The 14,382-nt window shown below is 31.3% G+C and overlaps 1 protein-coding gene across 1 annotated transcript; it reads right to left on the reverse strand.

The window, feature by feature from the left end:
* Positions 1-6,159, reverse strand: LOC143084252 (uncharacterized). Its single transcript, XM_076260661.1, has 5 exons — positions 6,066-6,159; positions 4,777-5,085; positions 3,838-3,955; positions 590-705; positions 1-32 (listed from the first exon to the last, which is right to left on the reverse strand). The coding sequence occupies exons 1-5, from the start codon at positions 6,115-6,117 to the stop codon at positions 1-3; spliced, it is 627 nt and encodes a 208-aa protein (XP_076116776.1). The 5' UTR covers positions 6,118-6,159.
* Between the last annotated feature and the right edge of the window lie 8,223 nt (positions 6,160-14,382).

Below are 14,382 nucleotides of genomic sequence, written 5' to 3' on the forward strand. Positions count from 1 at the left end.
TTAGATAGACACAGTTGTTTTTAATGATAAAACTGACAAACAGCAAGATTAGACATCATCTGCAAGACATTTCAGGGACAGAGGGCAACGGTTAATATGCGTTTATAGATTCATTTTACATAGCTTGAGCGATTTGTTTATTTAGTGTAGACACATACACAATTAGTTAAATGACAGAAAAGAAATAACACAAAGCCGAACATTTCCAACAATAGAATCCATCAATAGTTCTAATAACATTTGCATTTTAGTAGATCTAGTCATACTGAAAATTATTTTATCTTGTGGTTCCAAAACATGAGCAATAGCAATTTTTAATTGATAGTCTGTTCTGTTCCATCACATTGTCTGTTAACTTGTATGATTTTAGTTATATGTAAGGCAAATACTGTTTATGTCTGTCATTAACATAATGAAGATAGACTTTGGATTGTTATAATTTCAGTTTTCCGTCGTTTGAAACGTTTGAAATATATATAGAAATGTTTGCTGATTCATAAAAGGGCATACTCATTTTTCTTGTGATTAAGGAATTAATAAGGTCAACCAAAGCCTTTTGAAACCCTGAATGTGTTGAATATTAAAATACCTTCAATACTGTTACTGTTTCGGATGTTTCTGTGTCTTTCTTTTCTACGTTTCCAAAAACAAATTATGAATAGAACAACTAACACTGCAGCGGAAACTCCAATTATAATACCAGCACTAAAACCAATAAAAATTATAAAAAAACAATGTACATGATGTGTGATAAATAAAGGCAACAGTAGTATACCGCTTTTCAAAACTCGTAAATCGATGGACAAAAAACAAAATCGGGGTAACAAACTAAAACTGAGGGAAACGCATTAAATATAAAAGGAGAACAACGACACAACATTAAAATGTAACACACACAGAAACAGACTAAGCATTAGACAAAATCCGATGAGAATAACAAATATAACATCAAAACCAAATAAAAAAATATCGTGACACGTCTTATAGTAATGTTTATTCACACTCAAAAATAAGAGAAAACAACCGACACAACGGAAACACAACGTTACAATGTCACACACATAGAAACGAACTATAATTTAATATTCCTGACTTTGTACAGGACATTTTTAAAGAAAAAAAATTGTCGGTTGAACCTGGTTTTGTGGAAATGTTAAAAAACTTGTCTATGTTAATTAATATTCATACTCCGAAATAAGAATTTTGTTGGAAGGCCATGCCTATGATCTTAGATCTTCAAAACAATGAATTGTCCTTGGCTTACATATTTATATTGATCTAGAAAAAAATATAAATAAAGTCATATGATAATTCCTGTACCATTACACGATTTATAGTTCTAACAATTTAACTAAATAGTCAAATAAAAAGAATACACTTTTAACAATTCATTTTCAAATTGACGGAGGTGTTCTCGATGTCACATGCAATCCCTTGTACAGACATAACTTTGGAGAAAATCCGCACAAGGAAGTTAAAAAAGAGTTAGTTGAATAAAAGCAGACAACTACAAGGCTGACATCAACGTCATGGCTATATTGGAATATCGCACCTGTTTTGTTAAACTTGTTACAACATGTACAAGACGTTGTTAAGTCCCTTCTCTTTCAATGTAACGAAAGGTACATACTGGTGACGAATCATACGTATACCCCGTTTGAGGAATCCTTTAATTTGATTATTTTCCAAATACTACATATCCAGATATCTAAACACAATCAAGGCTGTCATGGAACTTAGATGGTGGTTTTCCCATACAAGTTTATAATATATTCCACCAGGGGAAGGATATAACTCAACATAATTTGCTAAACAAAATCATTGTCAGCAGAAGAAATAAAACGCTGAAAAGAAAAGATAGTGCTCGCTTTCTCCCTAAAAAATGTAAAAAAAACATCTTTGCATATTTAACATTCAAAAATTCCTATGCACATGTATTGCCCCCCCCCCTCCTCCCCCTCCACCCCCCCCCCCCCCCAAAAAAAATACCAATACCAAAAACTGTACTTCCTTATTTCTTTGGCAACCCCTAAAAATAGTAAAACTGAAAAAAACACCACACAAATGTATTGAGTCTCGTTCATAAACCTTTTAAAAGATTCCCTTTCTTCACTTTATAATACTGTATTTTGTCTTGTGACGAGTCCATTACTCAGAAATCAAATGGTATTACCCTAAATTGGCTTATGTTTATATAAAACCCTATACTTGAATTGATGATGATGGTCATCTATTAGTTGGTTGGATGTTGTTTTGCAGACCTAGAACATATCTCTTACTACTAGCATCTCAATTAAAACAGTTACTGTATTTGAGGGTGTATGTGTGTTAAGTAGACTTAAGTGTTCCCATTAATATGAAATGAAATTTTTCTAATTTGATTCACGTTGACAATTACATGATGGCATAAGCCTTTGATATGTAAAAGTAATAAAGAATTGTGTCGTTCAATTTAAGGTATATCACCCCAAGAAGTTCATAAAAAAATTAATGGTTAAAAATCTAAAAAGCATGCATGAATAATTCCCGCTCAAATGTGTGTGATATAGGTTAACATAAGCAACTTATTTGAAGTAAGGTAATTTACACTATTTTTCTTTACTTTTTTTAGCTATTCAATGTGCGTTGTATTCGCAATTTGCTAAAATAATTTAAAAGACCGTCGAATCGAGAGAAAATTCAATTTTACTGGATAACTGTTATCGTATAATTGAATAGATCCTTCTTTTACGTTCGTTCGTACCTTTCGTCTAAATGGTAACAATGTAGAAATTACACAAGCAGAATAATCAATACTTGTTATATTGCGTCATCAAATTCATACACATGGCGGTCTCCTTGGTTTGTTTAAAAAATCTGGTCTTAGTGACTTGTTTCACAACACATATATATTTTTCAATCTTCATTTTAATTTTTCAAAATTATACTTTACTGTCTAAGCTAGGATGAAGTACATTTTATTTCTGTGAAATACTGTTTGATTGTCCAGAAAGAACAATTAGCTAGCAATTTGTTGGAATCATTTGTTTTTCAATGCTCTACATCGTCATATTCTATTTGGCAATGCAACATTTTTAATTCGACACTAAATGAATGAATTGGTTTTTTTTTTATGAAAAGGGCGTTAATCGTCCAACTATGAATCTTCATATGAAAAGTTCGAAATAAGCATTTAATGTTTTAATCTTTATAATTGTATAACTATATACTATAGATTATTAATATTCGTTTGATTTTAATTTTCGTGGATTTTGCAGGTTCAGGGCAACCACGAATTAAACCGTTCAACAAAATACAAGTTTTACAAAGACGTGAATACTGACTTTTCCAAAACACTTAAAATAAATATACATGAAAGTTTCCTCAATCCCCGAAAATGTATACCCACGACAATAAATGAATCCACAATACCCGATATATCTTAATGCAAAAGTGAACAAAACTTACCGGATGGATGAACTGGGTGTTACATTATAGTGTCCATCAGCTAAACCGGTAGGATTGCTAAACTCAAACATTAAACTATAAACTAAGGGTTATTTAACATAGTGTTTAACATTTTTTCCTGTAGATTCAGATGGTAAAATTGTTTTTTTTTTTTTAAATAATGACAACAACATCAAGAGATTGCTATTTTATGTCTAGCTCACATGGCCTTACATATTACACTATGGACATTTTCGGTTTTCGGTAGACGGTCAGTATGAATTGATTTAATTGATATACAATATATATCAAATAAAGCAAAAAAAGAAAGAGTCAATGCTTAGATAGCAATATACAGATAAAAAGATAACATAATCTTTTGAATTCATTAAAAGTTAAATTTAGACTCACATTTTTCCAGCAGAAAAAGTTTGGTTACCAATTAGACCATTTTGCTGTGTAGTACTTATATTTCCATCAGAAAACGTTCTGTTGTCAACGGGACTATTTTGATGTGTAGTACTTATGTCTATAAAAAATATATAGTTTGATTCATCCTTCTGCTGTATTAACATTTACATTATTGATTTTAGCTTCAGCCTTCTGCTGTATTAACATTTACATTATTGATTTTAGCTTCAGCCTTCTGCTGTATTAACATTTACATGATTGATTTTATTTTCATAAAATTGATAGAATCAGTTTAATTAAGCTAACGCATAGTTTTTACACCAAGTTAAATCCTGGTAATTTCCATGAACTTTTAGATTGCATCACTACGTATGCACTTCCTCTTTAAGATGGAACGGGCGCCTGGGGTAACAACAAAATTGTTATAGAAGTAAAGAACGAAAAAATTCTCAACAGTTAGACTTATTTATAAACATAACTATAAGAAGATGTGATATTATTGTCATTTAGACAACTCTCGGAAAGAACCCAAATGAAATAAAAATGAACAACTACAGGTCAATGTACGGCCTTCATTAATAAGGAAAATCCATACCGCATAGTCGGCGAAAAAAAGCCCCAACAATATAATGTAAATTAATTCAAACAAGAAAACTTATGGCCTGATTTATGCATAGAATAAATTACGCATGTAAGAAAAAAAAGACCACACTGCAATACTCGCTCATGACTCAGGAGAATCACATACAGACTGTAACTGTTTTAGAATTTAACATGTAGTGTACAATACATCAATGAGACAGTTGTTGTAGCTTTGACAAATATCTGTCTTTGCTCAATCCTATTTCAACCCAAACTATGTGCTAATATGACATACTTTTATGTATCGTATTATGTTTGGCAAACAACATATTTTCTAAGTGGTAACTTTTTACTTACAATCAAACACATTCTCTTCTAGTAGATATTGTTTATCACCCAATGAAGAGCCATACACACATGAATATGATATATTAAGATCTTGTTTAGTCATATTTCGTATAACTAAGGTATATCCATCTGTTAAAATATTTCCATCATATTTTTTAGTCGGTCTCCATGTTTTGACATCTATAATAATTGTCCGTTGCTGTGGAGTGTACTTATCCCATCCTGCACTTTTAGGACAGCAGTTTGAAACATTGCAAACTAATGTCACATTTTGTCCATACTCTGTTATCTTTTTAAGAACTTTCCATTCTAAATTACCTACAATATTTGTTGTTTATGTTCTATATAATAAAAGGGCTGCATTGTGCGTATGGTAACATGTAGACCATTAAAAATGATTATAAAAAATCTTCAACAGCTTACATAGTGAATGCAAGGCCAACATACTATGTGTTTGTCAAAACAAGAATCAAGTAATGTATTGTTATGTGAAAATTCAGATTTATAATGTGTTCTGCACACTGTTCCAATGCTTTAATTATTTGTGAAATGTACCTTTTATATAGATTGTCTGATTTCAATATAGGTATACGTCGGCAGGAAGTTAAGCAGGAAAGTTTCAAAAAGAAGGCTTATAGTGCGTTAATAAACTCATCTTCAAAAGGTCACTAGAATGTTCTAAATACAAACAAATCGACCTCCCCTTCGATGCTCTCTACAGCAAAATAATATCATTGTAAATGTATTGACCTGGATAATTGATGTCTAAAGGCCTGAGAAACCCTTCAGTCGTAGCAAACAGTAAAAGGGTTATTTTTCTTGACCGTGACAATCGGATTATTTCAATCATTCATACCTCATTATACATTGATTAGACATTCAGGAAACGAATGGAAATCATATCATACAACATCTGTAATACTGGCGCAATGTTGCACTTGTCCAAGGTCAGGAATCGCTAGCCTTGTGTTCGTCTTGAAATAATTTCTATTTTTAAATATGGATCATTGAACGTTTCGGAGATGGTGTTGAGTCTATCTTTGTTGATTAAGTAAATATAACTGTTTATGGGCCAAATGAAGCCAGTCGTTAGGAGAGGGATTTTCTCCCGGTAGACTTTTAAGAGTCATTTGTGACCCTCGGATACATTCTACTGTTTGTATTTTTTTTTCTCTTTAACACATATGCATTCCCTATTGTTATTCTCTTCTCTTATTGTTTTGGCAATTTACTTTAAATCGGTATTCAGTTGGGTTAATAAAATCATGAATATGTAGATGTTGGTTTTATGTACTCACCTTGTATCAGTAGACATCTAGTTAGAATTGTAAATGCTACCAGATACGTCATATCTGTAATGCTTCATGAATCTCTAAAAAAATACATTATTGCTTTTACAATTAACAACCTGCAAAATTCAATTATTTTGAGTGCTTCTTCTAAAATAACAAGGATAAAACACTACGGAGTTAGTAAAAAGAAGTGATGTCTATTTGCCATCCGATTGAAATCCAATCAGTATTATATTCAATCATAATAGATTCATCGGGCATTCAAGTTCTTTCTCTGATTAGAAACAAATGAAAATAAATTCTTTAACAATTTTCTATCAACACAACCAGTGTATATATTTTTTATCAATAAGTAAATCTACAGACCGACTGCTGTTATACAAATGTAGAAATGTCAAATGTAACCATCTGTTTTCCCTTCCTGTTTCACATTCTTCTCAAATAAAACTTAAAGAATCATAATCGTTTTAAGTAGTATTTTCTAGTCAATGTTTCAGTGTATTGTTTGCAGAAAGCCCAACTGAGTTAAAAATAAAATAAAAATGATTCAATATAATTTGTGAACTTTGTGAGGTAAAGGGCTCTGTAACTGCTACCATTTTGAAATCAATTTAGGGAAATAACATGTAAATCAGATATTTTTCTTTTATTATACCGTGATTAAAACAAGTATAGCTTCCATCTTGCACATGCACAGAGAGTTGTCCTGTATTCGTCTTGCAAGAGAACGCATACTGAGTAGTCAGGTGTACATTGTATTTGTGGATTTACAATACACGGCCGCTACAAAATGACCTATATGTGCTATATATTTATCATACATTATTGGAGTTGTCTACCCGTTATCTTTTACAAAACATATTCGTTTAAATTATCGAATGACATTAACAATATTATACTCATCTATACTTGCATTAATAATTACTTTATTGTTCTCCGAATGCAGCATATTTTGTTTGTCCTATACTGACGCCATGCTACTGATTTTTGAACACAAGACTTCTACCTGTTCTAACATTTTTTAAACAGTCTGCTTTTTATACATGTTATAGAAGTAAAACATTATCAAAATATTTTTCTGTAAAATACCTTAGATAATCAGTTTTTGCGACAACTTCTTCTTTTGTCGGGAGGAGCACATCATTCATTTGTCATAACTTCAAATTAACAAACAGACTTTCGCCGCCATTTTGGAAGATTTAAAACATCAATAACCAGGTAATATGTGTATTTATCCTGACCTAAATAATTCATCAGGTAAAATAGTAAAGAATACACATATTGATATGATCAAACTTTAAACAAGTTCTTGTTAGTTTGGTCATTTAAATGATTTGTATTATACAAAGTATTTGACATCAAAATTTAATGTATCAAATGTCATGATATGCACTCAAATTAAAAAGAAAGAAACAAATTTTGTTTCAATTTTACCGTCGTTAATTTAGACGTTTATAACAATAGTCATTTTATATGTTCACAACGTGACATTGTAACAACCAAAACAAAACAAAAGTTCCAATAATATTAGTCATAAAAAGAAATATTGTATTGTTTTTTTTAAATACCGGAGACAGTAGAATAAATCAGTTACCTTGATTATCTTTAGACAATATGATTTTTAAGGGAATCTACTGTAAAGATATTATCACTTGTAAACACTGAAACTTAATTTTTTTAATGTTGTTTCTATTTAGCGAAGACGCTATTACTAATGAAATTATAAATTTACTAGGACCATTAAGCTAAATAGTTATAATAGCTGATTTAAAAAAGGACAAAATTGCAATATAGTTTTATCATTTCACAGAAAAAATGTTCTATTTGAAAACAAATCTTAGAGAACAAACTTCAATGTATTTTTTAACTGGCTGTATATCTCTTTGGGTTATGCCTGGTGTTTGTATATATATATATATATGCAGCTAGATCAGAGATTTTCTAAAGGAATCGATTATTAGGTAGCAAGAATTTGACCGCTTATTAAAGGTACAGAAGTAAATATGAAAAACGCATGCACTATCCGTGTTCAGTTTATTAAAGGAAAAGATAGTCAACATAGAACGTGAAACAAAGATCATCATTCCATTGACTTGCTTGGTCCAATCCACTAAACACCATTCTTATACAGATAAACCGAATATTGTCATACATCTTTAATCTATGATATGCATTTAAACAGACAAGAACAAATCAAATTGTACGAGTAAAATATCTATTTATATATAAATTTATTTTCATACCGATAATAAGAACATCGGATGTGAACTCGATGGTTAATTAATTGGCAACTAGACTAAAATTCACATGAAACAACACTTTATATAAACGAGCATATGCCCTGTAAATTGTTTAATTTATACTTTCTACTTTGGATAACTGTTAACAGTGTATTAAATCAATTATGAAAATTTGAGTCAAATCGTTGAACATGGATTTGACAGCTAGTGTCCTTTTAACAGTCATTCTGGTTGTAATATAAATCATCATGTGGCAAAATCTTTCTGTTTATTTATCATTTATTATAGATAAGCTCTTACTATCACATAACAAAATGAGACAAACAGTTCCTGTACAAACCAGCAAATCTGTGCAAAATATGTTATCTTAACTAACATACAAATAAAAAGAAAGAGAAAAACATATATATATAACAATAATATTTTTAAATTTCAAACTATGTTTGTTCATCACTCTGCCTGACACATTTGTTGTTTTTCGAGAAAGGAACATTTTAAGGGACGACATCAACAGTTCAATATAAAATCATATAATATTTCCACTGACTCCCCTCACGCCCGTAACCTCCTCTCTTAACTTATTTTTTTTTTTGGGGGGGGAAATGATTGACCAATAAGGATATATATATCAAACTGATGTCATTAAACAATACTTGAACCAATTTTGACTCCCACCCCCAAACTATTTCAATTATCTTTCATTGATTTTTTTTTTGTCGTCCCTATCCAATACAGTTTGTATATGCGAAAAATATTATTTAAAAATGCATAACTATTTACTTTGGAATACACAGCAAATCGAACGTTTGGATGGAGAGTTGTCTCATTGGAACTCACACCACATCTTCCTATATCTATATGTGTAAGTTAACTTTTTTATTGGAATGTTTTTTTTTATATTCAATGCCTAGAGTTGGGTATATGATTCATTACGTATACCAATGTGGGATTGAATTCAGCGTTTTAGAATAAAATTCATTGTCGGTAAAAGAACAAAAGCGAACACCAAAAGAGTTTGTCGATTCTAAAGAACGTTTCAATCGTTCAAGCTTATATTTTATGAGATTTCGGTGTGTCGAAAATACAAAGCTTTATAAATGAAATTAAAGTGGTCTTATATACATGATATATATTTAATTCTTTAAATAGGATTCAAAATTTCAAACTTTAAATCAGTTATCATGTGTGCTCATACCGCCGTGTCAGTCAGTAGATGTTGATTAAAACTATTGATTTATTGATAAATGGTAGGAACCTAGCGTGATTGACAACGCTGGTTGAATACACCTCTTTACAATGATTGACTGATTGATTGTTGGTGTTTTTATTGGTGGAGGAAGCCAGAGTCCCAGAAAAAAACGACCAACCTTCGATAGGAAAACTAACAATCCTATTCAACAAAGATTGGAGTCGAGTACACCGAGGCTCCCCTCATTACTACACATGCAATATATTTGAAGGCCGTTTTTACCTTTTAAAAATGTATGATTTGAAATATGAATACAATAGAAAAAAGAAGAAATACCTGAAAACGTTAAAACGTAAGAAGATAAAAAAAAAAAAAAAGGACACACAGGACAGTATCAAATTTACGAGAATTTCAGGGGTTCATTTGTTACAATCATATTTCGAAACAGTACCCGGTAGTTCAAGATGAAGTTCGTGAAATGACAAATGTAATTATAGCTTCAACTTTACACTTTGAAACCATGGTTCAGAAACTTCCTCTATACAACAACATTCTAACAAAGAAATTATGGTAAAATATGAAAGCTGTAGAGTTCGTATCAACTAGGGTATTTACATTCAAAATGTATCTTTCTGCACACCAATAAAATTAAAATTAAGAAGTTCAAATAACCTCTTTTGTCTTAATGTTCTGTTCTAAACAGAACTAATGCCAAATGAAAGCAAGAGATGAAAAACGCAAAGGACAACACACACCGAAACTGCGAAGAACAACAATACAAGGAAACTAAAAATAACAGTATAACATAACCATGAACATAGCAAACTTAAGACTGAACAAGATAAAGGATAAGTATATAGACATATGTCTAGCGATGACAAAGTTGCTCTCAAAACACCTTCTTCCCTTTTCTTTCATCATGTCCCATAAACGTAGAAACCAAACCTCACTGTATTGACAAAACTCAAACAAAGATATCAAGCTTATAGTGTTGTATGATATTAAATACACAGTCTCAATAGAGAAAACAACACAAGCGACATAAGTATCTACTTTATACATTAAATGTAACTTAACAATGGTGTTTGTACGTATGAAGCGTCAACTTCATGTTATTTATACCTTTCAAGCGTCATTGTAACATACATTGTACATATGAAAGTGAAAATTATTAATTTGGATTGTCTTTCTTTTCCCAAAATCATTTCTAGACCGTAAAAAAGGTGAAAACTTATGTATTACGAACTTAATCACTGACTGCATACGTAAGATGGTAAGTCGGTGATTGTTTTTACAGATATTTATATTTTTTTGACAGTAAGATTTTTATAGATAAAATGAAAGGAGTAGGTTCAGTAAGACCCCTTTTTGGCCCCAAAATATAGCAGTTTTACAAAATTGTTGAAATGTAAACCTTTAGTTATTTATTGGACAGTAGAATGCTTCTGCTACATAAATATGGGCTGTTTTTGACAATATAATGCACACATATCCGGTACTAGCACCATTAAGTCATGCTAAATTACTGAAATCCTTATAATTCTAGCATTTTAGTTAAATTTTAGACGGTTTTCGTGTAAAACGAAAGTGGCTGCATTCGTGTTCATCCTTAATATTGAAATGTAAGTTGTATTTTATGATAATACATAACATATATAAAGGTTGAGGATGAACACGGATGCGGCCACTTTCATTTTTACCAAAAACCATCTGAAAAGTGACATTTTTCGGCATATTAGGTAGATTTTTCATCTTTGAGCTTGAATCGGATCGTTTTTAATGACTAAATCTGTTAAAATCTTTTACATAAACTAATTAATTCAAATAAAATAGACACTTAAGTGTTTAAAAAGTGGTCAAAATCTTTCGTCAGATGAACCTGAATTTTGAGGCCAAAATCGGTCCTTACCGGACCTACTCCTTTATCAGTATCTTTTAATTTAAATTGCATATGTTATGACATTACGCGCGATGTTCGTACCTCATTGGAAATACGGTGTAGTTGGCAAGATGTAAGTCTAAAATATATGATTTTGTGATATCATATTAATTGCTATTGTACGTATTTTGAAAAATAACGATTTTTAAAATAAAAACGAAAAAAATTATTGTTGAAAATATGTTTTATGCTGCATGCGAGAAGCTTCATTTAAAAAAAACGGCGATTTTTAGGTTGTCCCGCGTAACATATTTCATTTATTGTAACCACTAAACTATGATTTTTGTCAAATCTATTTAATAAACTTTTGAAAAACGTTTTTTCCATTATTAAACAGAATGGTTCATTCAGTCTTTGATGCATTTTTTATGACGTTATGATGATGTCATAGAATAAAAACCGCATTCCATACTACAAGGGCAAATCTGTCCCACGGTGTAAAAACATGGGATTCCAGATTTGAGAATCAAAAAACATTTATCTAAAATGAAAAAAGTTTAGTATTTGTATTACATCAATGTTAATTTGCTTAATTTTATGAATTTAAAGACAAATATCCTGAAAAATGATATATGGTAATTTATGAGCGATTTTTCAAAGGCTTACAAGGTTGTCGCACCGCCATTTTTTGACGTAAAAACGAACTCAATTCAAATTTACGTCAATTATTTGCTTGTCACTGCTCTTATAATGGTAGACAGTGCTTGTTGGTACTATGTGTGATAAATCACAGTAGAGCCTTCATCAATGAGCAAAGCCCATACCGTATAGTCAGCTATAGAAGGCCCCGAAATGACAAATGTAAAACGTTTTACAATTCAAACGAAAAAACTAACGTCCTAATTAATGTACAAAATAAAAATGAACGAGAAACAAATATGTAACACGGCACCAAACGACAACCACTGAATTACAGGCTCTAGACTTGGCACAGGCACATATGTACGTAATGTGGCGGAGTCCCAACCCTCCCCTAACCTGGAACAGTGGTTTTATAGTACAACAAAAGAACGAACTGTAAAAATCATTTGAAAAAGGCTTACCTGTAGATATTCGGTCTCAACAGTATTTCATGTACATTGTAGAAACCCGCAAATATATTTGCTCTTCTCTTTATTTCATAGCAACGTTATGTTACATATTTATATATGACTTTTAAAGCCAAGACGCAAAGATATGCTGATTTAGTTTAAGTTTGGTTAAGTTTAATTGGTAATTAAACTAAACTGATTTGTGTGGGACTAGTGCCTAATTTGCTATAAAACATTTTGTTGATTGATATAGATCGTTAATCATCTAGTGTTAACTAGATATATAAGTCCCTGACCTGTGAAGTGGTATGGAACGCCGGAACTGTCTTATAGTGTAAATATTTAATGTGTTCTGTCGCTTTGTCTTTACGTTCTGTCGTTTCTTCTTTATGTTATGTGCAAATGTCTGTATTCTATGACACGACAACTCTGTGTTATGTCAAATTAGTTATTTGTTTGGTCAAACAGTAGTATGATTTGTCATTGCTGAAGTTTGTTGTGTACAATAGGCATTACATAATGCTTATACTACTATATATTCTGTGAATACTTCGAAACTTTATGATAAACCACCTTTACATTCTCTCATATTTTATCTATGTTCTATCTATTCTTCTTTTATGTAAGTCAGTTAAAAATTGCGTCCTGTTGCAAGTGTGATTGTTATGCCGAATTCTCTATAGGTTTTGTTTTGATACATTTTTGTTCTATGTAAACCTCATGATATTATAGTCTTTTGGCGTTATGTTGTGTTAATACATATGTATCTCCAGTGAAAAACACAACACATTATGGTATAGTTCCTATGCGTTTTGCCGAACAATTGATACTCTCTGTGAGCATTCATTACGTCATGTGCAAATGCCTTTTACATTATGTGCAAACAACTTATACGTTTTGTGCAATTCTCATTTACCTTATGTGCAAACATCGTTGCTTTAGGTGCAAACATCGTTTACCCTATGTGCAAACATAGTTTACCTTATGTGCAAACACCTATTGCGTTATGTGCAAATACCTATTAAGTTATGTATAACAACTACATCATTATGTGCAAACACTATTACGTTATGTGCAAATACCGCTTACATTATGTGCAAACACCATGTAAGTTATGTGCAAATGCATATTACATTATGTCCAAACATATATTACGTTATGTGCAAACACCTATAACGTTATGTGCAAACACCTATTACGTTATGTGCAAACACCTATTACGTTCTGGTAAACGCTTTTTTGACACAGATCAAAACAAAACGCATCAGTGATATACACTTTAAAAATTAAGAAAATTATAAGTTTTAGCTTTCGAAAAAGCTCTGAACTACTTCGCTGTATTCTTTTCAAGGTAATATCAGTGGCGGATCCAGGGGGTGGGGGGAGGGGTGGTCCAGGGGTTGGAACCCCCTTTTTTGGTCGATCAATGCATTTGAATGGAAGCATATAGTTGGAACCCCCCCCCCCCCCTTTTTACTCTGGGTTTTTAAAATGGCTGGATCCGCCACTGAATATCCATTGGATGCTGAATGTGGATTGAAGGTTATATATGTGCATCGGGATGTTGATTTAGTATTGGAAATGTAGTATTTTTATATATTGATTGATATGTTATATAAATATTTAGTTTTTTTTTTGTTCTACTTAAAGAGTGTGCGTTATACATCCATTCTTTTTATATTTTGTTCACTTTACTTGTTGAAAATTAAAATATTTACAAATATATAGACACGATTCTCGAGATGTGTCTCTCTGGAGGTGTGCCTAGATTGACAAAAGTCATAAAATACATTTAATGCATTTTTGAAAACATTGTACAGGAACATTTTTTAGCAAACAAATCGTGCATATTGCAGATTAGCAATGCAAATAAAGACGTATTAATGATTGATATATCAATTTTTAATTTCAGTGTGTAATATAT

Source organism: Mytilus galloprovincialis, chromosome 7, assembly GCF_965363235.1.
Source record: "Mytilus galloprovincialis chromosome 7, xbMytGall1.hap1.1, whole genome shotgun sequence".
NCBI classification, from domain to species: Eukaryota; Metazoa; Mollusca; class Bivalvia; order Mytilida; family Mytilidae; genus Mytilus; species Mytilus galloprovincialis.